Consider the following 23489-nt stretch of genomic DNA (forward strand, 5'->3'; position numbering starts at 1 on the left):
TTGATGACCGGTAGTTCCTGTAAGCTTGGGCTGAAGATTGATGTTTAGGCATCTGAGAGAGCTCTTCCTTGAGATTTAGGCAATCATAATTCAAGTATTTTCTTTTTCAGGGCTACCCATAGAATAACTTGAATAGTGTGGAAAGCCTGCTAAAGAGCTTTTAACCAGATATCCACCAAAGACTTCTGTGTAAAAAATGTGGTCTAAAAGACTGCCAGAGGCTGGGTTGAAGGTTCTTTAGTTTTCCTATTTTGAAAACTACTTTGAGTCACGTCTTGCTGGGAAGCTGGTAAAATACCTTCGCACCCTGACACTTCTCAGTAAGTAACCACAGTGGTTGACTGACAGTAATTTCCAGACTTTACTGTTTGCTGCTTATGCCTATCTTCCTTTTTTCCATCCCTGTACATCTTCCTGCTTTATGGCTAACATTTCAAGGAGTTTGTGATTTGGGGGATTTTTTTCAGCCCATATTGTTCAACATGTAAGGTTCAGCAAAGCTCATAAACAACACCCTTTTAACAATTGCGTAGGGGAGAACATTGCTAGGACTTTGAGACTTTCTGCATTTTGAAAAGAGAATTAAATTGGGGAAAAAAAAAATCAAAACCGCACGCACATGCAAGACATTACAAGGGAAGGAGGTCCCTAAAACTGCCAGAAATAGGTCTTTATATATGGATACTGGTCACTTTTAGAACAGAAAAATTAATTCTCGAGCTACATAATATCTAATTTATCTAATATTGCTTCGTTTCACATATGCAGAGTACTCATCAGCTAGATACAAAGCCACGTATGTCATAAGCCGAGCAGGTTGCAATTATAAATGAACAGTTGGGTTTAGGTCCCACTTTCACATCTGTTATGAGAAAAGCATACTTGTGAATAAGACATGCCTGCCTGGCACAATATCTTATTATTCAAGTGGCAATATCAGGGACAAGGAATCATAGTTGAAGTTTTGTAACTCCTCACTTTCAAGTCAAGGTCAGTAAAACCTGTATTAGTCAACGGAAGGGACAAAGCTCTCACAAGTCACAATCGGCCAGTCAGGTGGAAAAGGGGGAGATAGATAAAGCAGTGGTTGAACTGGAGAGTCTGGCTTGCTTGGTTGTCCCAAGGAGCGAGCTGCGTTCAGCGGTGAGGTGGTGCTGGGGTGGAGTGAGGTGGAGCTGCCCGAGGGAGCAAAATGCACTGTGAGAACTAGGTCAGGGGAGTGCCGAGCTCGCCCGGGTGCCGGCGTAGCCAGAGGCTAGAGAGGGAAAGCCAAGAGGAGGTGAAAGGTGGATGGGTTGAGTCTGTGGCAGGTGATTTCAGCCAGGGTGAAGGCAAGGAAACCAAGGGGAAGGAGTGGTGCAAGGAGGGGAAGATGTAGATCTGTAAGCAGCTGCAGTCTCAAAGGGAGTTGGGTGTTTTGTGGTTGTTTTTTTTTTTTCTTCCTTTTTTTGCAAGTAGCAAAGAAATAGGACTTGTAAGCAGGTAGCTGCAGAAATATGAATCGTTTCACAGCCAGCATGTGTATTGACTAACACGTAGTACTCTGAAACGAAATACATTAGTGTCGACTGAACGTTTAGTTAAAACAAAAGCAGCAGTGGCTGCTACCGCCAGTTTTTTTACCATATTCCCACTAGGAGAATTCTAGCATAACCCTTATTTGTAACTGTTTGCAACGCACTTTTTCAGTTCATCTGGACTAGTAAGAGTGCCTTCATCCATTTCGTCCTACATTCTTCAAGAATATACTTAAATTTTACAATTTTCTTTCCAAATCCAAAATTGGGCTGTAGTATTTCTGGGGAAATGTGGTCTCCTCTTTGCTATGTCTCTTAAGATATCAGAAGCTGATTTGAGGGCTGTGTGGGACTGAGATCTTAGGAAATGAGGATAGAGTTGCAGTTTTGTGTGTAGGAATGCAAGCCTTCCACATTATTCTACTGAGGTTTGTAACACAGGAAAAAGTTGGTCACGCTTAGCTCTCATTCACTCTGGAGACACGGGGACGTATATGGAATTTCAAAAATAAATCAGCTCTGCTTTGCAAACGGAGCGGTCAGATTTTTTTGAATGGCTGCCACAGAAAATAAAAGTCTTTCAAAATTCTGTGGTCTGTGATCCTTTCTGCTGGTAGCGCAGGAATGCTTGTGTCACATATTTTCCATTCTTGGCATGAATTTACTCCCTCAGAGGTTATGTTCTGTTTTAATGCAAATAATCTACATGGTGTGATGCACCTGACTGAGGGTGCTTTAAAGATTTGAGATTTGACATTCCATTACAGTCAAGACAAAAGTGATAATCTGAACCTTAAGCGTAATTATATTTTTATTTTCTGTGCTTTTCAGTATATCTTCACTTACCACTGCTCTCTCTGACAGTTGAATTTTCAGTTCTCTAGGCATGGTATAGGACACAGTCTTATTACTTGGCTGTCCTCGAGCAATTTTGGCATACAGTAGGTAGATCTAGCCAAGCCTACCTTTTCGAGCAATGGTATGGTAGAATCCCGGTTTGGATACTCTTCCATTATATAGGGTTTTTTCTTTCCAAAAGAACTTCTTAGCTGTTTTGTTCAGCAACAAATAACAGAGGATACTGGATTTTAGCCCCATGCTTTGGCTTACAGTGATTCTGTGAGAAGGAGCAGCAATGCATTTGGTCAGGCAAACCTGTAAGTAAACTACATGAAAACAGAATTTACGTTTTGGAGTATTTGACAGTAAATCATATAATCTCTCTGCATGCTTTTCTCTGACTGTTCTGAAATGGGCATAGCTTTTTGTTGGTACGTTTCAAAGTCCTTCAAGGAAGCCAGTGACTTTCACTGTACGTTTCTATAGCATTTCCACACAACAGCTCCAGTGGACATGGATACTGAGCACTTAGCTCTGAACTGCCTTAAACCCTCCTTTCATCCAAAAGGAGAAACCTCTGATTTATTTCTCTTTTAACTTGACGTAAAACTAGAGCTCTTAGTACACTTTGGGGATTAGAGCCTGCAACTGCATGGGGATGTGAACTGCCATCTCCTGGGTGGATGTAGGCAAGACTCAAGCCAGACCACTGCCCTGATTGAGCTGAGTCCGATTCGAGAGCCACTACCTCTAGCAGAGGGAAGGAACTGCCAAGGTATCTTGCTTTCGTAAAACTCAGCGTCAGGAAGCAGCTGGGAGGCCTGCCAGCTCCTATACAAGCGGTGAGCCAGGAGCCCCTGCATGTCACGGAGGCAAGACCTCAGCTTCGGGCATTGCAGAAATCACCTGCCACATGGACGGACTTAGTGTAAAACAAGGAGCGTAGCTTGGCAGCGGAGGGCATTATGTGTGATCTCCTGCCAGCCTGGAGTGGAAGCACTGCTGGTTAAAGAGAAGAGTAAGAGACGTCGTTGGAAACATCAGGTCCTCCCATAATTGAAGCAATTATTTAAACAGGTAACTCAAGCTAATTACATAGTTTAGCCTTTGCAGCTGACAGTTCTGTTTTTCTGGAAGCAAGATACATCTTTTTTAGAAGTTTCTCTAGGGCCTTGTCCTGGCACCCATAGCAGCATTTCCTGAGTTGTGCTTTCTTTGGATCTCACAGTGCCTTAGCCGTATTCCCCCACTGACAGACCCTGGATTCTGCCTCAAGAGTCCCTGCTGTTGGGCAGCTCTACGACCGTTTTGTTCTAAGAGCTTCCACTTTCTTCCTCCCGAGCAGAATGCAGAAAAAAAATAAAGATGTAGGAACCGCAAATAGTGTTTTACCATACTTTTTATCTTCCAGTAGCTGCTGTGCTCTGAGAGATTAGCATTGATCCATGATAATGAAGAAAGAGCAGGGGGAGTGGGGGGGACACGGGGAAGAGACAACCATACTATCTGGTATGAAATTGTCCCACAGAGGGGGATATTCTTGAATGATGATCGTTGTTCAGCATGTCCCTCTTGTCATTCTTGATTTTCTATCATCAGATTTTTTTAGACATGCTGAAGTTATTCCATTAGTCCATAAGGGAGCTGTCAGGATGGACACATAAAATTTCTTAATTCAGTTTAGGATGATTAATTTTCTATATGAGAATGAGGGGAGCGCAGAGCTTCCTCCCCTGTGGAGTGGAAAAGAATGGAAAACAGGAAGCTATCAGAGTATACTAGTATTGTTTCAGAATTTGCTATGAAGCATTATGCCTGAAACATCTGAATGTTTCAGGCATACCTACAGGAGCATCTCCTTAGACAGATTTGTTGAGGAGTTTATGTGCATGAGACCTCAGGTAGCGTGGGTTTTTTTCCCCCGCTGTAACTGAGCTATATTAATTCTTTAACAACTGATTTTTACTATGGGATGTGCTACTGAGATCATATTACTTTGCGCATGTGGACATTCCTCAGAAGGAAATGGTGTTTTTCTCTGCTAGGTGGTAGGATGTTAAGTGTGTGCTTCACCCTCTCAGAGTAGTTACTGGATGAACTAAAGTTGTCAGAACAAATTTGAGACCTCTCTTCACTGCAGTTGAGAGGGCACCTTTTGTCATTGCTCATTATTCGACTTGTTGCACAAATGTAATTGTAGCGGCCATTATAGATGGGCACAGCATTAATCTTATGGCTTTGTTTGTAATTTTTTCTTTTTTTTTTGCAGATGTGGAAGGGTAGAGGTGAAACATGAGGCCTTCTGAAAAAGGTTTATTTATCTTCTACGTGAAGTTTTACTGTGACTTGCTTATCATGTGTAACTTTAAAAAACTTTTTTTCAGAAATATGAGACTATTGGTTTTACTAGTACTTTAAAATCTTTGCGTTTTAATAGGCTTTAAAACTACATTCCTTTCTGAGAGAGAGCGAGCCTTCCTTTTGGGGTTTTTGATAATGGTCATATTTCAGAAATAAGATTGGTGTATAGGCATCTTCTGTCATTCCTGAAATGTGTCGGGTAGCTCAGGAGTGTGTATGGTTGATCAGAGCTTCAGCACATCCCTTCTAGATGGTCCTGCCTAGTCTTTGCTTTGCCACCTACTGTTGGTCTGTCTTGGTACTTCCCAAATTTACGAGCAGAGGGACAGAATTGTTATCCTAATGGAAAAGTCAGAGAAACACTCTCATATCTCTCGGAGGACTGGGATACTAGAATAGTGCTATGTAAAGATGTTAATGAGGTAGAGGTAACAGCGGGTTTTGTGTGGCCACAAAAGAACACACAAAAGTCTATACAGTCTTTTTAGCCAGAATTTTGTTCACCGATTTGTAAGATCTGCTGAACAGACTTAAGTTCTCCAAATACAGACAGTTGCCAAAAGCCGATGTCGTGTTAATTTTATCTTAGTTTTAAACAGAAACTCTATATATCTACTTCCTTCTTCCAGAATCCTTGGTTTAGAGGTTCTCTCTACCTGCTTGCATTTCACTCTGTGCAAAATGTGTATCAGCTGTTTTCAGAGTGCTCAGTCTTTGCTGTTACACGTTTCATGTTTGGCAAGGTTTCAGAACTTACTTGACCAGACTTTATGCTTCTCTTCCCCAGCTCTCTCTGTTTGGTTCACCTCTGCTTTCTAAAAAGCACTGCCCAAAGCAGGATGGAGTATTTCAGCCGAGACCTGCATAGTGCTGAGTAGCACTAGAGTGGGTTGTCCTTTGCCCTTAACATTATTTTCTTAAGAGATGGCTGGCATTTTTCTAACTCCCTTTAGCTTTAATTTTACTTCCTTTAAAGTTGCTATTTCTGAGTACAGTTGTTCTCTCCTGAAATCTGTGATTCCGCTGTTCAATTTCCTGCTTTTCCTAAGTCCCTTGATTTCTACTGTTTTATGATCAGTATAAATGAAAACTTCGAGTTAAGATACCCTAATGTCTACTTAAACTACTTCCAAGGTGCAGCAATGTTTTGAGTATTGTTTTTTAATTTGCCCCACAGCAATATGAGAAGAAATAATATTGGAGGTAAAACAAAGGCTTGTGAAATGTCCACAACTGTTTTTCCCATGCATGAGCAATGGGTCTAATGAAGCCTGATTTCATCTTGCTTTGTGTCCAGCATCTTCCACCACCCCAAAACATCCCAGCTTGCCTACCACATTCTCACTTTCCAGATAGGTAAGAGACAGAAGGTGCTGAACCTTATTCAGAGCTACGTTGGTGCTGGCTCGTGGGCCATTACACTTGTATTTGTGTAATTCACTCCAAAAATGGTTAAAGAGCCAAGTTATTACTGTCTTTCCTTCAGCACATGGATTTGGATCTCTTTGCGCTATCAAGATCAGATTTTCCTGAAGCTTTCAGGAAAGTTCTTATCTTGAAGACGTCTGTTCTTCCATCAGATTTGATTGAAATTGGTCTATGAGCTCGAAAGCTATTAGAGGGTACTTGCAGACCGAGGGGTTGCATGTGGGCATAAGCCATAGCTTTCTTAGAAAACAGGTTAAAATTGTTCAAATCCAAAGGCTAATTCAACTGACTTTTTGCTTCTTGCTATGCATTTGAAAAGATGCCTTCCTTTGCTGAACCAACAAAACATGCTTCAGCGACCCCTTTCCCTCAGTATTCTCGCACCTGATTTCTGTCTCTTAGATTTATGGTGTGCTCCCTTTTCTTAATTCCCATCTTTTCAGCCAAGATCAAGAGCCTCTAGGTGTGTGTCTCTAGGTATTCGTGGATCTACTGATGAAAATTAGTGCATGGTGGGATGAGGACTTTCTTTTTTGTCTATATGTAGATTGCTATAAAACCTTAGGAGAGAGCATTTATTTAAGGATGATTTCTGCAAACCTGATAGTTACAGCAGGTTCAGAGGAGAGAAAGCCAGGCATTCTCATCTTCAGTGTTACGACTTAAATAATTAATGGAACAACTTATAAAGAGTATTTTAATGTACGATGTACTAAAAAAAAGAGTATCAATTTATTTCTAGATTATTTTTTATTCATTTTCAAGCAATTGAAGTAGAATTCAATTATTTTGTTAACTCTAAGATTGAATTAGCCAGTTTAATAACGGTTCATGAATATCATTACAATTAAATAGACATTAAGAAGCCGTCAAGGCCCAGATCATCTTTTCCAATTGTACAAGGCAGAAATTGAAATCAGTGGGAAGAGACTACCGCTTACAGAACTCTCGTACCACTTCTGGGGTCCTGGAGGAGTCTACCTGTAAGTTCCTCATAGGTATAGAGGTGGGCATTACTTAATCATGACAGATTGAAACCACCTTTTCTTGATATTTTCCAAAGAAAAAAGTAGCTAGAGAAGGATGTTACTTTTTCTGTAAAGTTTTAGGTGGAGAAAAAAAACCTAAATAATTAATTGGGTGTCATTTGTCAAAATATATAGAAATGCCTTTCTGCCTTAGGCACAAGTTGGTGAGTCTAGGTTACTCTGTAAACTTTCTGAGGTTCTCGCAAGATAATTTCAGGATAGGTGGGTTGCAGCCCTTGTCAAGTTGTTAAATTAAATGGTGCACTGATTTGATCACGTATGCCAGGTCTGATGCGGGCTTTGGTATAGTCCATCTGACTAATTATGCCATGGGCACCGCTGCCAAGTTGCCTAACTATTATTTAAATGAATTCCTGTCTTCTTGCTTAAGACAGCTTCTCTTGTGTTTGAAGGTGTCAAGCTATTCATTTTCTCTTTTCTCAACTTTACTCCCACTGTGATGTGCTGTGACACTATTGGCACGTTTATAGGATGTCTTTCTCCCTCATCTTCCTTGAACTCTTCTGTCCTAAAAACCTATGTGCTATACAACGAGTGAGTTTATTCTGAATGTTGGGGTTTTTTTCCCTAGGCCTCTTTTTTTGATGCTTAAGTGCTATCCTAGCTCAGAGAAGGTCCTTGTGTACCCGGATGGTTGCCTTCCTTCTGAGTTTTTAATTCCCCTACCTGTAAAACTAGCAACACAAATCCTGATTGCCTCTTTCCCAGCTGCTCTGGAGACATTCTGCTTTTCCCATCATTAAATTCATATTTTTTTATTATGGTATTTCATACGACTATCCTCTCCATCCATGGTATGCCAAGAGATCTGTATTAAAATATAATTTAAAAGTAGTTCATTACCTCGGAAGAGCTAACATAAATACAGCTAAGAGTCTGATTGCATTAACAAAATTGGTAATGATTTTTCTATCGTCACCTTTCTGAAATATGATATGCTATTTCTTGCAATAATAGGAATGTCTTGGAAGGCATGCTGTTTCAACTTAACCTGTGCAACTCTCAGAATAATTAGAATAATGTGCAAATTATTCTAATGATGTGCGACTTTCAGGTAGGAAACGTGAATGCTGCAAATTATGTTTGTGATCCTTTAACAAGGGACCTGATGTATTATGCCTGCCAGAAGCCTTCATCAAAACTGGTGCTGATATCTCAGGAACCAATGATGGCCTGAGACCGTTCCTGAAATTTTAACACATTAAGACTGAAGCTCCTGATGCATTTGGCAAAATCCAGGAAAGTCCAGGAATTCCTTATCCATTCTGATAGGGAATATGTGTCTTATTATTAAACTGTTTCCATTTGTTCACCTATGCAAAATCCTGCCCCTGTTTGAGGCTGTTGTACATATAATGGAAAAAGCTCTGGGATGCAGTGATGGTTCAGTTGTGCAAGTTAGTGCATAAGGCCTCTCTGTTCACCTATAGTGTTTTCTTCACAAGGGAATTTTGCAGGGAGAGCAATTTGATGCTAGTTAAAACATTTTCTGTTGTTCTTTACCAAGTCACTGTGTGGGAAATTGAGTTGGTGGATTGCCTCGTGTAGATTTTAGCTCAAAACCCACACTGCGCAAAATCGCTAACAGTCTGGTTAGATCATTTCAAGTAACTTTCCTTTCGGTTACAGTCTTGATCCCAAAAAATATCAGTTGCTTGTCAAAAATGTATATGAGATCCATAGAATGAATTTCTAAATGCTACATCAGTTCTGTAAGAACTTTGCTGTGCTAGTAGATTATCACCAGCGATGCGCAGAAACTTACAGCCTTTGAAGTGATACCACTTCATCGTCATCTTTTTGGTTTGTTTGTTTATTCTTAAAGCCAAAGCCACAGGATTTGAATGATCAGGAGGTGGTATGATGTGGCCAGGCAGCGCAAATCTTGTAGCTTACTATAAGCTTTGGAAATAATAGCAAACACTTGCTGCAACTTGACGCCATGAACTATGTCAGGATTGCTGTAACCTAGGCGTTCCATCCAGTTCTTTTGTCTGATTCAACGTGCCTGGCTTTCTACTCTGTAATTGCTGTAAGGTTAGGAAATACCTTCTGATGTTTGTACTTATCTCCCTGGGTAGTGAACTTCATTGTTTTGTCTCTAATAATTTGAAATTATTAAGCTCCATCTTTGCCCTTATGGCTTCCTAGTTATGTTGTGTTGAGCCCACTTTGAATTTTCTGGGAGTGGTGCAAACAGAGTAGTAAGTGGATCAGGCATAAATACCCCTTTTTCTTTCCCATGTTTCTTGCTATTACTTGCAATGTACAGCTGTAAAGCCATTGGGAGAAGAGCTTACTGTGCAGGTTTTTTTATTTCCCGTGTACTTGTTTGATGTAAGTGCCTTAACTGATACTATCTGATACCAACTATGGTTTATATTGCAATTTCTGAAACGTACCGTTCAAAGTAGTCTTTTCTTAGATTTTTATCCCCATCATCATATTGCGTTTTCATGGTTTGCTACTGGCGTTTGTCCTGAGTCTGTGTGCATGAGTCTAAGCTTCTGTGCTGTGAAGAGGTGTATGTGGCTTTTCTTTTGACAAACACTGTAGGATGACCATTCTGCAGTGGGCACTTCTGCTTGCTGGACTAAGCTCATACCAGATGAAAACATGTGCTGATCTGTAGGTTTTGTGAAAATTGCACACAGTAGACCATTTAAGAGTTGCGTATAAACGTTCATTGATGCCAGAATGCACATTGCTTGTAGTGTGCGCAGGGCTACAAATTCAAATCCTGACATACCAGGCTAAGAAACGTTCTTGAATGAATACAAATATCTGCATAAAGATTTACAGAACTAAGACAATGAAACGTGTGCCTTCCAAGTTTCTTCTAGTTTGGACCTCTCGCCACTGCTGTCTCTAGATTTTTGTCGGCTTCTTTTCTTCCTGAATGTTATTTATGAGCAAGTCTTCTGCATCCTTCCAACCTCCTATGTTGCAGTCAAAAGTATCATTTTAGCATCAAAGTAAAGTGTTAGTCTGAAAATTATATAGTGAGGGTGTTGTTTTCCTGATTATATAACAGTGTTTTCTATTTAACACTATATTTCTAATGTGCTTGTCATTCACATCTGTATTTTTTTAGTGTTAGTGTCATGGTGTTGCAGGACTTGATTGGTGCTGACAGAATTTATTATGAGGTGAATATGTTAGAGTTTCACTTGTGCTCAACTGAAAAAATGATACAAGTCTGGAAGGTGAATGTCCTGTCTTTTCACACCTTTGTTGGTATTTGCTGACGTGAATTTGTGCAGAGAAGCTGCAAGGTTTTAATCAGTAAATTTAATTGCCTTACTACTAGGTATATATTTTTTCTTGAAAGTTCAGCAGAAATCAATAATCACTCTAAATAAGGATTCTGCAGACACACAGTAATAAGAACTAAAGGTTTTTTGGCTTGTTTGCTATTTATAGTTTGCGTTATGTGAAGATTATACTTTCTTGTTGCTTTGTCACATTGCAAGAGGCCCACTACCTTCATTTAGCACCTTCTAGACATTTAAGTTTCACAACTATTTTTAATGTAAGTCTTGTCTGTATAGCTCAGTAAGCTATGAATTCCCCATGTAGCCATTTTTTAGTTTATGTTTTAGAAACTTGAGCCTGTAAGATCTGAAATGTGTTGTAACAGAAAAGAAATGACATGCTTAAAGGATATCATTGCCAGTAACTGAAGAGATTTGTGTCAATAGCACATTCATTATAGGAATCTTCCGATTTTCATAATTTCAGTTTCCTTTTTTCTTTTCCTGGGGACTGCATACAATCGTTAAGAATCCCCCAGCGTCTAATGGATGCCTAGGTATGGTGGTTTGGGGAAAACATAATGATTATGAGAGTCAACCTGGTGAGTTTGCATAGAACCTGACAGTTTTATTCTTTGACACCCAGCCTTCTGGTGACAATGATCCATAGGGGACAGAACTGCACACCAGCCACTTCCAACTGTGACTGTCCCGTGGCAAGCTCTGAGCGGAATTCAGCTGGACCATGCCCTTCTCGTGGCTAAAATGGGACCCTGTGATGCCCCGTCTTCAGCTTCTGCTCCAGAAGTGTACAGGCCTCTATAGGTCCTGTCATCCCCATGTGGCTGTGTCATGCATCCTAGGACGTCTAAAATCACCTACGTTTAGGGTCTTGTCCCAGATGCTTTTCTTCTAGTGTTAGGGAGGAAACATCTGTGTAGAACCAAACCATCTGCAAGCAATCAGATGTTGCATCAGTGATTATCAGTCTGTTCTTCTGTCAGGTTTTGGCTATAGCAATGCACTGTCCTAATTTGCTCAAGATTTCAATGTTGCCTTGAAATCTGGCACATATTGAGCAAACGCAGCTATCAGTTCACAGTTTTCAACACCTATCTATTCATATACATATCTGTCTTAGAAGCTTTATGTAGATCAGTCAGCTTGCATTGCTTTTTTAATAGGTTGTATGCAATAACATGATAACATCTGATCCAGAAACAGAAGAAACTTTCTTCTTAAATAAAATAAGGGAGAGTAAAATTAAAGTTTCATCTGCTTCTGGATCAGATTTTATTCCTAGAGGGGAATTCATATTTAAAGACAAAGACTTCATTATTCTCCCAGTAGTTTTATTTCAAGGATATAGCTGTCTGCACCTACAGCTATGGAAGTGGCCATAATAGCTCAAAAAAATATTTAATTAAGGAGAGGTTTCAAAAAGCAGATTGGGATTTCTGGATTTCTTTAGAGTTTATGTTGTCTTTACAAAACAGACTTGCATGAAAACATGAGTTCTCGGGTCTCAGTTTCCTTGACACAGTTTACTCCTAACTTACGCCAGCGTAAGTGGTTAACTCTTTGCTAGTAAATTAATCAGGGCCAGCACATGGGTTTAGTACTGTGACACTACGTCCATGCTGTTCAATTCTTAGTTCTCCCCTTGATACGAGTCTGGCTCATGCCAACTAGCACCATTCCAGAGGCTGCAGGACCTAAATGCAGTGAAAATTTCTCTCCTCGCTTTAAGGGTAGTATGGACAAATAGTTAAATGTTATTCATGCGATTGCATAGCTATCTTTTATTTTTCTTTGCTAGTGCAAATATCATGTTTTGTAACTATTCTTTATAAAGGTGTTGCCAGGAGTGTGCTTAATAGATTTCGAGGTTAGTTTACGTTATTATTAGAGCAAGCTATTTTGGTAAAGATTGTGTGTCCGTTGCAGTCAGTATTTTATACTGATGCCCATTCTAGTAGCACTGTTAGATTTCTTGTTAGTGATAATTTCTCCATTTTAAAAACTGAAGACATTTAGGAAGGGATCCTTCATTAGGGGAGAGTTTCAAAATACTTTGCATAACTGCAGAATATGGGGATCTGAGAGGTGTTGCACTTAAAGCTGACTTTACTGCATTGACTTCCTGTTGACTTCCTTGGCATCAAAGTCTTGCCCAGGAATTCCCTTGCTGTGAGTGTCCTATTGGAAACCCATGTGTGGTTGTGGTTTAAAGGTGCTGCTAAATCTGTTGGCATGGGTTCTCTGTAACTATGTGCTAGAGAGGGATGAGGCTGAGCTCCCAGTGTGGCCTTCAGTATCAAGAGGGTCCAAGACAGCATGGTCTAATAAGATGAGCAGAGACTCAACACACAGAAGTTGCATATCCTGATTGTGCTTTTGGTTTCTGAGAAGTCAACGAAATCCTAGATTTGTCAACTTCCATGGCAAAACATCCGTTCGTTTTGGATTTCATCTATAGCCTTTCTGCGATGGATGTCTTTACATTGCATTAGTAGTTTCCTTGCATTTGTGCCTGGAAATTACACTTGCTCTGTGGCAGACTACTGACAAACTATTCTGATTTGGAAAGCCAGCAGAATTTTTAAAACAAGCCAATAAAACGTGGATTAGCGTATCACACAAAGGGTATTAATTCAAGATTTTTAAAGGAAGCCCAACAAAATTGCTGAGTAACTCTGGACTGCTGCTCAAGTCTTTTTGCCAGAGAAATGGGTGGTTACAAATAAGATGAGATTTTTGAAAAGGTGCCTAGAGAGATACAGGGAAGGGAGTCCCCCAGGGATCTCTTATTGGACCTGTAGTCTCTCACGTTTTCACCAGTGGTCTGGAAAAAGGGGTGACGGGGAATACATGACAATATGTGTTGACAATAGCGAAGTCTTCAGGGTAGTGAAAAATTAGCTCTGGAGCGCAAACATTGCAGAAAGTTCTTGCTGGTGGTGTGTAATGCTAATGAAAGAGTAGACAAAATAAAAAACAATGAATGAATCAGAGGGGGAAATGATCCTAAGAGTGCACAAATAACAGCTTGCTCTAAATTAGGTATTTATTGCAACCAAGGAAGGATGTATTTAATCATAAGAGATTATTTCTGAAAATGTGAACTGTGGCAAAAAGACAAATAGAATGCTAACAATCTTTAAAAAAGAAAAACAGAAAACAAGACAGAGCATCATTTGCAGATGTATAAATCCATACTGTGCCCTCAAGTGTTGTATGCAGTTCTCATTCCCTTCCTCTGCACCTCAAAAAGGTATTATTGAACTTTGCAGAGTGAAGAGAAAGTTGAGCATTAAAATATATTACTTTTTAAAAATTTTTTAAATCTGCGTAAGGACAAGGACACTAGACTAGAATTACATAGATTAAGATTCTTCACCTTGGGAAGAGACAAGTGGAGAGGCAGAAGTCATTTCAGAAAATTATGAGTTGTATAATTGGTTGAGTAGGAAGGCTGAACAGACAACAATGGGCAAAGTAAATTGTCAAATGAAACGATCAGGCAATTTTACCATTAAAAAAGGAAATACATTTTTTACAGATTAAATCAATTATCAAAATTCACAGTTCTTTTCCACAGTATTTGTAGGTTCAAAAATGATAAACAAATTCCGAGTTTTCTCCTGATGGCTACTAAATGTGATAACACAACCCCAGTCTCACGAAATCTCAAAGCCAGCAGTCGCTGGAAATTGGGAGAATATACTGAGGAAAGCATCATTCATTCTCTGCTTTTGTTTTTAGAATCTTTGCTAAGTCATCTGCTGCTTAGGATTGCTACAGTTGATGTATGGGGCTAGAAAATGGACTGTCTACTACAGGTGTTATTACAGATAATAATACACTCGTGAGTGTACAATTCAGCAGAGCACCTAGTGTGTAACTAGTGATCTCTGAATCATTTCAGGCATGTGTAGGAGATCAGCTGTGTTTGATTTTGGTGCCAGCAACAGCTTAATTACATCTGTCTTTGCTGTCTAGGTGCTTTAAATGCACAGTCTCCAATTCCACCTCTTTCTTCTCAAGTAAAACTTTATGGTAACAGGTAAAAAGTCAACAGTAATGTTGACTAATGGCAATTAACCGTTCATCCACTGACCGTTTAGGTTGACTGAAACTGTTGAACTTCCTCGTGATGTTCAGTCAGTCACTCGTACCCCAATGCCTGGATTTGAAGTGCTGCACAAAAGCATTCATATTACCACTCTCTAGAAGTAGCAAATCCACTTGTTTTGGTTACTGCAGTCCTGAGACTCTTTCTCTACTTTTTGGGATGGATGAAATGCTCTTTGTTGTCCTCACTTTAGTTTTTAGGCAAGATGTCACTGTATTTTTTTGAATTTGTTCTCCCAGCCTTGTACTAACCTTGGACTATTTGAAGACTCTTAGTTTCCATCATTCATAGTCTGGAGAATGTGGGTCAGTCTGACTCCACATTCTTAGTACTTTACTCCTATTGATGCCATTTACTACTAGCTGTTTGTGTTAAGGATAGTAGGTGACGGTGGTTACATGTCTAAATACATATGTCATACTGACTGCATAAAACAGCAGCAGCTGAAATGAGAGTTCCACAACAGAAGAGTTTTACTGTGGAAGAAGAGTTTTGCAACTCAGGAGCCTGATAGGAGCTTCCCTATTGCTTTACCAATAAAATATATAACAACAAAGTGTTTCTTAATAAAATTGATAAACAGAATCACCATGCTAATTCTCTCCTCCGGGCTCAGGTGCGTTATCGCATCATCACAGCTTGACAAACTACAATGTCAATTGAATTGCGATAGATGACCATAAGCATACTCTTAGCCCATGGCAAATATAAGGTAATGTGACAGAGCTTAATCCTTGATGAAATACCAACTTTATCTTGTCACTCTGTGCACACAGCTGTTGTGGCTCACGTGAAATATAACTTGGAATCATGAAATGGTTTGGTTTGCAAGCGACCTTAAAGATCATCTTGTTCCACCCCCCCTGCCATGGGCAGGGACACCTCTCAGCCTCATCCGGCCTGGCCTTGAACACTTCCAGGGATGGACCATGTATTTAACTCATCCTCATAAAACATTTTTCGTGGTAAATATGTTGCCCAAAAAGAGCAATTAGCTTGAAGTAGGAATGCATATGTAGCCTTGCTTCAAAGGTGTACCCTCACACGGTGAGAGCCAGCCCTGCATTCCTTCTCCCTCACAGAGCGATAAGTCTTTGCAAGGTCTAAATGTGTTTTCTGTTCAGTCTGGCAACAATGTTTTTTGGGTTTTCTTCAAAATCTTTATATTCTGTCTTGTGCCCAACACCTTTTTACAACTTTTTTTCTTTTTTTACTTCCCCCCCCCCCCCCTTTCTCTCCCAAGAAACCTTTGTGAATCCAGGATTCGACAGCAAGTTACAAACTAAATCAACATCTTTTGAGGATAAAGGCATTTTAATGTAGTATGAGGATGAATAATATTCTAGGTCTGACAAGTACCGTGAATTTGCAGTTGTTAATATGATTATTCTACTTCAGCTCGCTCATTACATAAATAGATAATCTACTTTTTTTCGTTCATCCATCCCACAGGCAGCAGCGTGTTTATGGTATTTCTTCATATGTTGGTGGTCTTGCTTTATAATATGCTAAAAAATGTATTTCCTGTGTCTTTTTTTTTTTTTTTTTTCAGATGGCACTATTTTTTTTCTGGCTTACATTTTGTCATTTTTGAATTGGCATGTTGGCTGTTACTAGACAGTAACTAACTGTAAATGCCATGATATTTTGCAGAAATAAAGGAGTTAGCTCTCTTCCAAAGAATAATCTGATAAGCCTACTGAGTATATGGTTGGGGAAGATTGCAACTGAAAAACTTAGTTTCTTTAGAAACTTTAGAATATTTTCAAGACAAAATATTTTGTCCACACACAGTTGTAAATTTAGAGAAGTCGTTCACAATAAGGACGCTAATTCCAACACGCACGGTGACTGTGTGTCTCTCCTTTATTTAATCCCCCCTCCCCCCCTTCCTTTTTTTAAGTATCCTTAGAAGTATGGAAGAGGTCGCTGAAAATATGATTAAAAGCGTTTGTGAAATCGGAACAGAAATAAGAGGCTGGGATCATAGCTGTTTGGGATACTTCCTCAGATCTGAAGAACATCATGGCAAAGGTGCCCTATTTTAGACAGGATTTGTTGCACGTAGGTTAGTTGCTGCAATGGGTTACACAAGACTTGCAGAAGCATGGGCGCAGTGTAGGTGCGTTTTTAATGCTGCCCTTCCCTTTTTATAGCTCTGTCTTGCAAGAACAGAGTATCGTGGTTTCCATTTAATCACCTTTGAAATAATTGCCCAATTACACAATAATATGTGGCCAATCTTTCATAAGTTTCATATGTTTCAAAATAGACAAGGGAGTGGTGTTGAAGACACCTGCAATTGAGGACATTGGTGGAGAGGAGAGAAAATAGAAGATACTTGCAGTGGTCAGTAACAACTGCAGTGTTAAAGGTCCTCCTCTTCAGGTATAGGTTGCATCAGCTGATACATTGTGAGGTCTAAATGTCTCTCCTAATTTGTGGCGTATTAGAGAAAAAGATTTGCCTCGGGGCCTAAGGTCTGACGCTTTGACGAGATGAAATGTATTAATCACAAGTTTCTGTTCTATATTTTCAGAAGAATGGCATATCAAACGGAACTCTCTACAAAAAAAAATTTGTTGAGCACTTTGAACAGGCGCCAATGTATGTCGCTGTTTTTACTTTCCTGGGTTTTGGAGTGGGAACAATATTTGGCTACCTGCGAGATTTTATGAGAGCCTGGGGACTAGAAAAACGCAACGTTGCTACAGAGAGAGAACAACAAAAAGTATGTATGAAAAAGACATGTATCCAAAGCTGAGTTTTTGCCTACTTGCAAGTTATGTACAATAACCTACCAAAGTAACAAGGCAGACAACTTTCATCTTAGAGAGGAACATTGCATAGGGATGGGAGGAATGACATGCACTGCGGAATGGTTAAACACATGCGTATGAATATATATATGTATGTAAAATCATACAGAGGGGTTCTGTATGATGTATGATGATCCCCATCAACAGAGGGATGTTCACCTTGTTCTAAGATTGCCAATCTCAGCAAAATAACATCTCAGGGTATTAGGTAAATCCACAGAAAAAGAAGACTCAGAGAAGCCTTATTGTTAAATATGCCATCTCTCCAAATCTCTTAAATACCAATTTTTCTTTGTCCCATCTGGCTATCTTACTTTGTCCTTCACGGTGACAGGGAGTGCTAACATCTTTGTAATTGCTGCCTTACATCTGCTGAAGTGCTGCTCACAGAGCACTCGGGAATCATTGTTCCAGCACAAAGTGAATGTAGCCTGAATTCTTGCGAGTCCTGACTTAGAAATTTTTTCATCCCGCATAGTTCTAAGTGAAACTTGCACCTCAGCAAGCTCAGATACCTTCTGACTTTGTGTAGATTTTTTTTTTTTTGTTGCTCCACCTTCTGCGTGCAGTTTGAGCCATCATTTGCAATAACACCAGACATAATAGAGGAAAACTGCGAATAGTGTTACTGTTCCTCTTGCAAATAAAATTGGCAAAGTTCTTTCCCATTTTGGCTTTTCAAAGATGTATGCACTACTTAATGAAATATCGTGGTGCAGTCTTTTTATCAGCATTCTCATGGAATATCCTTTTTGATACACTTAATGATTTGGCCATTTGTTGAGCTGTTTTGGTTCCAGACATGCCAGTTAAACCTTTTTGCCGTCCACCATGGATTACGTGTTCATTTAATTCTCCAGTCCCCCACATATGTAACTACGTGCCACGTTATTTTATCAGTTTATTGTATCCAGTGTCTAATGTAGCTATATTGCTGTTTCATATAAAACTTTGTTTAGATTCCATACCTTTCTTTTAATTTAATTTCCAAGTAAAATCCATAGATAGAAATTAATTGTCAGCCAAACTAGTTGTCTTAACTGGCTGTTCGTATGTCCAGTCTAGGCCAATAATGCCCAGATCAATTACATTGGACGAGCTTTAATCTAATGTATCCAGCATTTCATGAAATCCAATGAGTTGTTTATCCTAGGTTTGCAATCTGCTCCACACATAGCAAAATGCTCAATTTGAAACATCTGGTTTCTCCAAGTGAAAGAATCGTGAGTTCTGGCATTTCCAACTTTCCAAATATTGGACTGGAGAATTAGGCCAATTTGTTGACCATTAAAAAAAAACAAAACCAAAACACCACCACCAAAAAAAAAAAAACAAACCAAAAACCAACAACAAAAACCCCACCCCCTAAAAAAAGCCAACACTGGATTTCAAGGGAATTAAAGTAAGAGATTTGCTGATTGGAGTTGTTTGTGACAAAGGAACATGTTGCTGTTATAGCTCTCTGTTTATTAATGAATCAGTTTTTCCTTTTTAATGGGAATGACTTGTGTACAGAAGCAGACATTTTCCTAGCAACATAACCCTGTGCATGTTTTCAAACCAGGATTTTGTGCCACTTTATCAAGATTTTGAGAACTTTTACACCAGAAACCTCTATATGAGAATACGGGATAACTGGAATCGTCCAATTTGCAGTGTCCCAGGGCCACAGTTTGACCTCATGGAACGCGTTACAGATGATTACAACTGGACATTTAGGTGAGTCAGCTTATAATCTGCAGCCGTCAGCTTCATAAGGATACTCCTGATACATCTGCAAAGCACAGAAAACTGCATTTAGCCCCTCATACCTAAATCCTTGACTAATATACATCAACGTATTTTTCTCTGAAGTCAGTACTGTGCTGATAATCTGTCCCCTTCCTTCTGAGTGTTGTTTGGAAATGCAGCATGGAAGGGACTGAACGCTATCACAAACGGGTTTTGTTTGGCTGTCTCAGAACAAGTAAGACTTCTTACACTTCATTTATAATAACAAACCTTTAGTCAGAATATTACAATGCAATTTGTTGCATCCCTTGGTTAGGATTTAAATCAGAATTTCTTGCATTGCATAAATGTTGCTTCTTACTTACACAGTGAGTCTTTGGCAGTGAGTTTTAAGCAGTTTACACCTTGAAGATTTCAGTGTATCGCAACTGTTACCGAGTTAAATAGATATGGAAACTCACCACATAGACAATGTGTAGGTTGACTGTATTTCAGCTTACTGAGAACGTATCATAGTGTTTCCCACACTATTTTCCTCGTGTAGTTTCTCCGTGTGTGTCTGAACACTCGTGGCTTTCTGGAAGCTGTTGACAATTCACTTGAAAAAAATAGTATCTATAAGTTGTTCCCTATATAAAGTCCTGGCTTTGTTTGCTTTTTTATTTACTTACATCTATAAAAGCACCATTTCACCTAACACCGGTATATTGCCATCTACAGCTTGAATCTGGAAAACATTCTGAGCAGGATGCAGTATTTAGTCAGGGAAGCAGAAAGGCTGGACAAACTTTTGGGATGTTAAAGTATGAGGATTGTAAATTCCCAAATAGGAGTTTGACAGTGGAACAAAATTTGGTGGGAAAATTTTTTTAGTTTTTCTGTTCTATTTATTTGGGATTGGAGGGAAAGTAGCACTATTCTTTAAAATTTGCTTTAATTATAGGTTTACAGGAAGGATTATCAAGAATGTAATCAATATGGGTTCTTATAACTACCTCGGCTTTGCAGAAACGGATGTTAATGCTTTGAAAACTGTGACCATAGAGTTACAAAAATATGGGACAGGAATCTGCAGTACCAGACAGGAAATGGGTGAGTAAACAGCTGGGCAGCCACCAAAGTTTCTGTAACTATATGCTTTCTCTTACAGATACCTTGAAGGATTTGGATACTTAGAGAATTTTAGTCACATCAACAATTACTTGTTTCACTATTAAAAGTGATGCTGTGTTTTATTCATTATCACATGAGGATTTTTTTAAAAGGAAAAATGTTATTGATTTTTGGGAAAGCACAACCAAACGTGTCATATAGGCCTGGGATTTTTAATGATGGAAAGTAACAGGCTTATTTTTAAAAGAAGCAAAATAAACATTGAGACTTCAAGAATGGTTCTAGGGCAAATTTAATTGCATCATAGATTTATACCGGTTACCACATACAGAGTGTTCTGATTAGTAAAATGACCTTTTACATATTTTTTTTTTTAATCTCGTGTTCTAAGAATACATTGTAATGTTTCATGAGACATTAATGGGCACAACATAGAAATTTTCTAGTGTGCCTCTAAGGAATACATTCATGAAGGCTCCGTCTGATTTTTTTGGTTTATACGTGCTTTGCGATTTGTCTCCTTTTTTGGTTCGTAAACCACGTGTAGTGTTATCTTCAATTGTATAGTTTTACACAAAGCCTTGCATTCCTAATGGCGCAATCAGCCTGCATTTCAGAAAAAAATAAAAATAAAAATTGAGCCATAGAAATGCAAGGGCAGGTTTGTCTTCAGGCTTTATCTTTCTTGGGAGCTATCAAAAAAAACCCAAACAAGGTAGCATGGAGAAGTCTTCTGTAGACTTCTTTACCCCCGCAATCCAGCAACCGGAAATGCTTTCATTTTGTATCTCTCAAAGAAAACTCTTTTCCTCCAGAAATCTTATGGAAAAAAATATTGTATTTCATTTGGGTTTTTGTTTAAAGTCTCATTTCCAGACAAAAAATAACGCAAACCTTGTCATCTGTTTCTTATCTTGTCAATAACAAGTATGCCAGTGACACCGCTTAGAGAGGGTTTACAGATTTGACCCTACTTTCCTTTTATAGGTGACCCATCTGGTGACTGCAATATATTTAAATATTTTTTTTGCATGCTTACCAATTTGCATGCAAAATTGCATGCTTGAAAGTGGTCACCATTGCTAGTCATCTAAGGTATTGAAGGAACATTTCTCTCTGTCTTTTTCTCTTGGATTCTGTTTTGACTGAGAACATTTCAAGTGGTTTTCAGTAGGTCAAAGATTATGCCTGGCGTTCCTCATTCTTTGCCTTTTGAGTAATTTTTTATATGGAAGACTTGCATAACTTTGACTTATTCTCAAAGAAAAAAACCTTATGAAAAGATTGATTATGTCTTTAGATATTAAAAATCTGATTAGTTAATTTCATCTAGCCTGTTTTGAGAGCCAATGCATACAGATTTCTCGAACTTCCTCTTCATCTGAACTTCTGTGTTATTTGAAGTTATTTGAAGTTATTCGAAGTATTATTCGAAGTTATCTTGACAAATTGAGCAAAGTTTTAGATTCGTTCTAGTTGCTTTCACAACTAATAGTCCCATGAACTTCATTCAGACTATTCTCAATGCAAGAATGGGCTACGAATAAAGAACAATGTAAAAGTCTTGTCAGGATCAGCCTTTTAGGGAATGAATTTCAGAGAGAAGCTTGGACATTAAGACTTATTAAAATAGGAAGGCAGAGTGTTAAGACCTGGCTTAGATGGTGTAAATGAGTAGTCATAGCATTTTGTCCTAGGTAGCTAACAGAGAGCCTGTGTTTCTGTAGTCAGTGGAGAGGGGGGTTGCTTCACAGAGCAATTTTGAGCAGTTCTTATTTCATTGGCCCTGGCTCTGTTGGAACCTGTCTACCGCCAATAACCATATCAACAACCTAAGGAAAATAGCTTCTTATTAGCAGTGTGGGTACCCTCTTTTCTTCTTGCTTTACCCTCTTGTGCTGCTGTAGCTCTGTTCTGGTTCACAGTTGAGCAGATTTGAAAACTTCTATCCAAGTTAAATATATATATATATATATATACACACACATATACTCGAGAGAGAGGTAGGGAAAGGTCTGTATGAAAGGCCTTACCTTTTGTAATTATCATTTGCCATCTTCATGTTAGAAAAACAGAAGAGAATGGGTTTGTTCCTGGGCAGATAACATTTCAAAACTTTTGTTATTACTTTGTGGCTGAGCTAAAGTTGTTTGAGGTAAAAATGCAGTGAGCTATAGGAGCCAAGGCTATATGCCTGTGGGGCCTAATCCAAGAGAGCATGTGAACAACAAGGAGAGGTGCCATGCTTGACCTTCTTCCCACCAACAAGGATGGCGCTGGTGGGATGTGTGAAGCTCGAGAGCAGCCTTGATTGCAGTGACCATGAGATGGTGGAGTTTGAGATCCTTAGGGCAGGGAGGAGGGTGCACAGCAAACTCACTACCCTGGACTTTAGGAGGGCAGACTTTGGCCTCTTCAGGGATCTGCTTGGAAGACTACTGTGGGATAAAGCCCTGGAGGGCAGAGGGGTCCAAGAAAGCTGGTTAATTTTCAAGGATCACCTCCTGCAAGCTCAGGAGCGATGCATCCCAACAAGGAGAAAGTTGGGCAAAAATGCCAGGAGGCCTATGTGTATGAACAAGGAGCTCCTGGAAAAACTCAAAAAGGAAGTCCAAAGGACTTGTGCAAAGCATTTGACGCTGTCCCGCACGACATCCTTGTCTCTAAATTGGAGAGAAATGGATTTGACGGGTGGACCACAGTATATAAGGAACTGGCTGGATGGCTGCACTCAAAGATCTGCAGTCAATGGCTTGATGTCCAAGTGGCAGCCAGTGACGAGTGTCATTCCTCAGGGGTCCGTATGGGGACCGGTGCTGTTTAACATCTTTGTCAGCGACATGGACAGTGGGATTGAGTGCACCCTCATCAAGTTTTCTGATGACACCAAGCTGCAAATCTCATGAAGTTCAAGAAGACCAAGTGCAAGGTCCGGCATGTGGGTCAATGCAATCCCAAGCACAAATACAGGATAGGCGGAGAATGGATTGAGAGCAGCCCTGAGGAGAAGGACTTGGGGCTGTTGGTTGATGAGAAGCTCAACATGAGCCATCAACGTGCACTCACAACTCAGAAAGCCAACCATATCCTGGGCTGCGTCAAAAGAAGTGTGGCCAGCAGGGCAAGGGAGGTGATTCTCCCCCTCTGCTCCGCCTTTATGAGACCCCACCTGGAGTGTAGTGTCCAGCTCTGGGACCCCCAACAGAAGAAGGACATGGACCTGTTGGAGCGGGTCCAGAGGA

General features: G+C 39.6%; 1 protein-coding gene across 1 annotated transcript in view; it reads left to right on the forward strand.

The window, feature by feature from the left end:
* The window catches only part of SPTLC3 (serine palmitoyltransferase long chain base subunit 3), an 83566-nt gene that overhangs the window by 11885 nt on the left and 48192 nt on the right, over positions 1–23489 (forward strand). The window contains exons 2-4 of the mRNA XM_054196101.1: positions 17124–17315; positions 18968–19122; positions 20078–20226. Coding sequence (XP_054052076.1) covers positions 17124–17315; positions 18968–19122; positions 20078–20226 — 496 coding nt within the window. The remainder of the gene's footprint in view (positions 1–17123; positions 17316–18967; positions 19123–20077; positions 20227–23489) is intronic.

This window comes from Rissa tridactyla, chromosome 3 (assembly GCF_028500815.1).
Source record: "Rissa tridactyla isolate bRisTri1 chromosome 3, bRisTri1.patW.cur.20221130, whole genome shotgun sequence".
NCBI classification, from domain to species: Eukaryota; Metazoa; Chordata; class Aves; order Charadriiformes; family Laridae; genus Rissa; species Rissa tridactyla.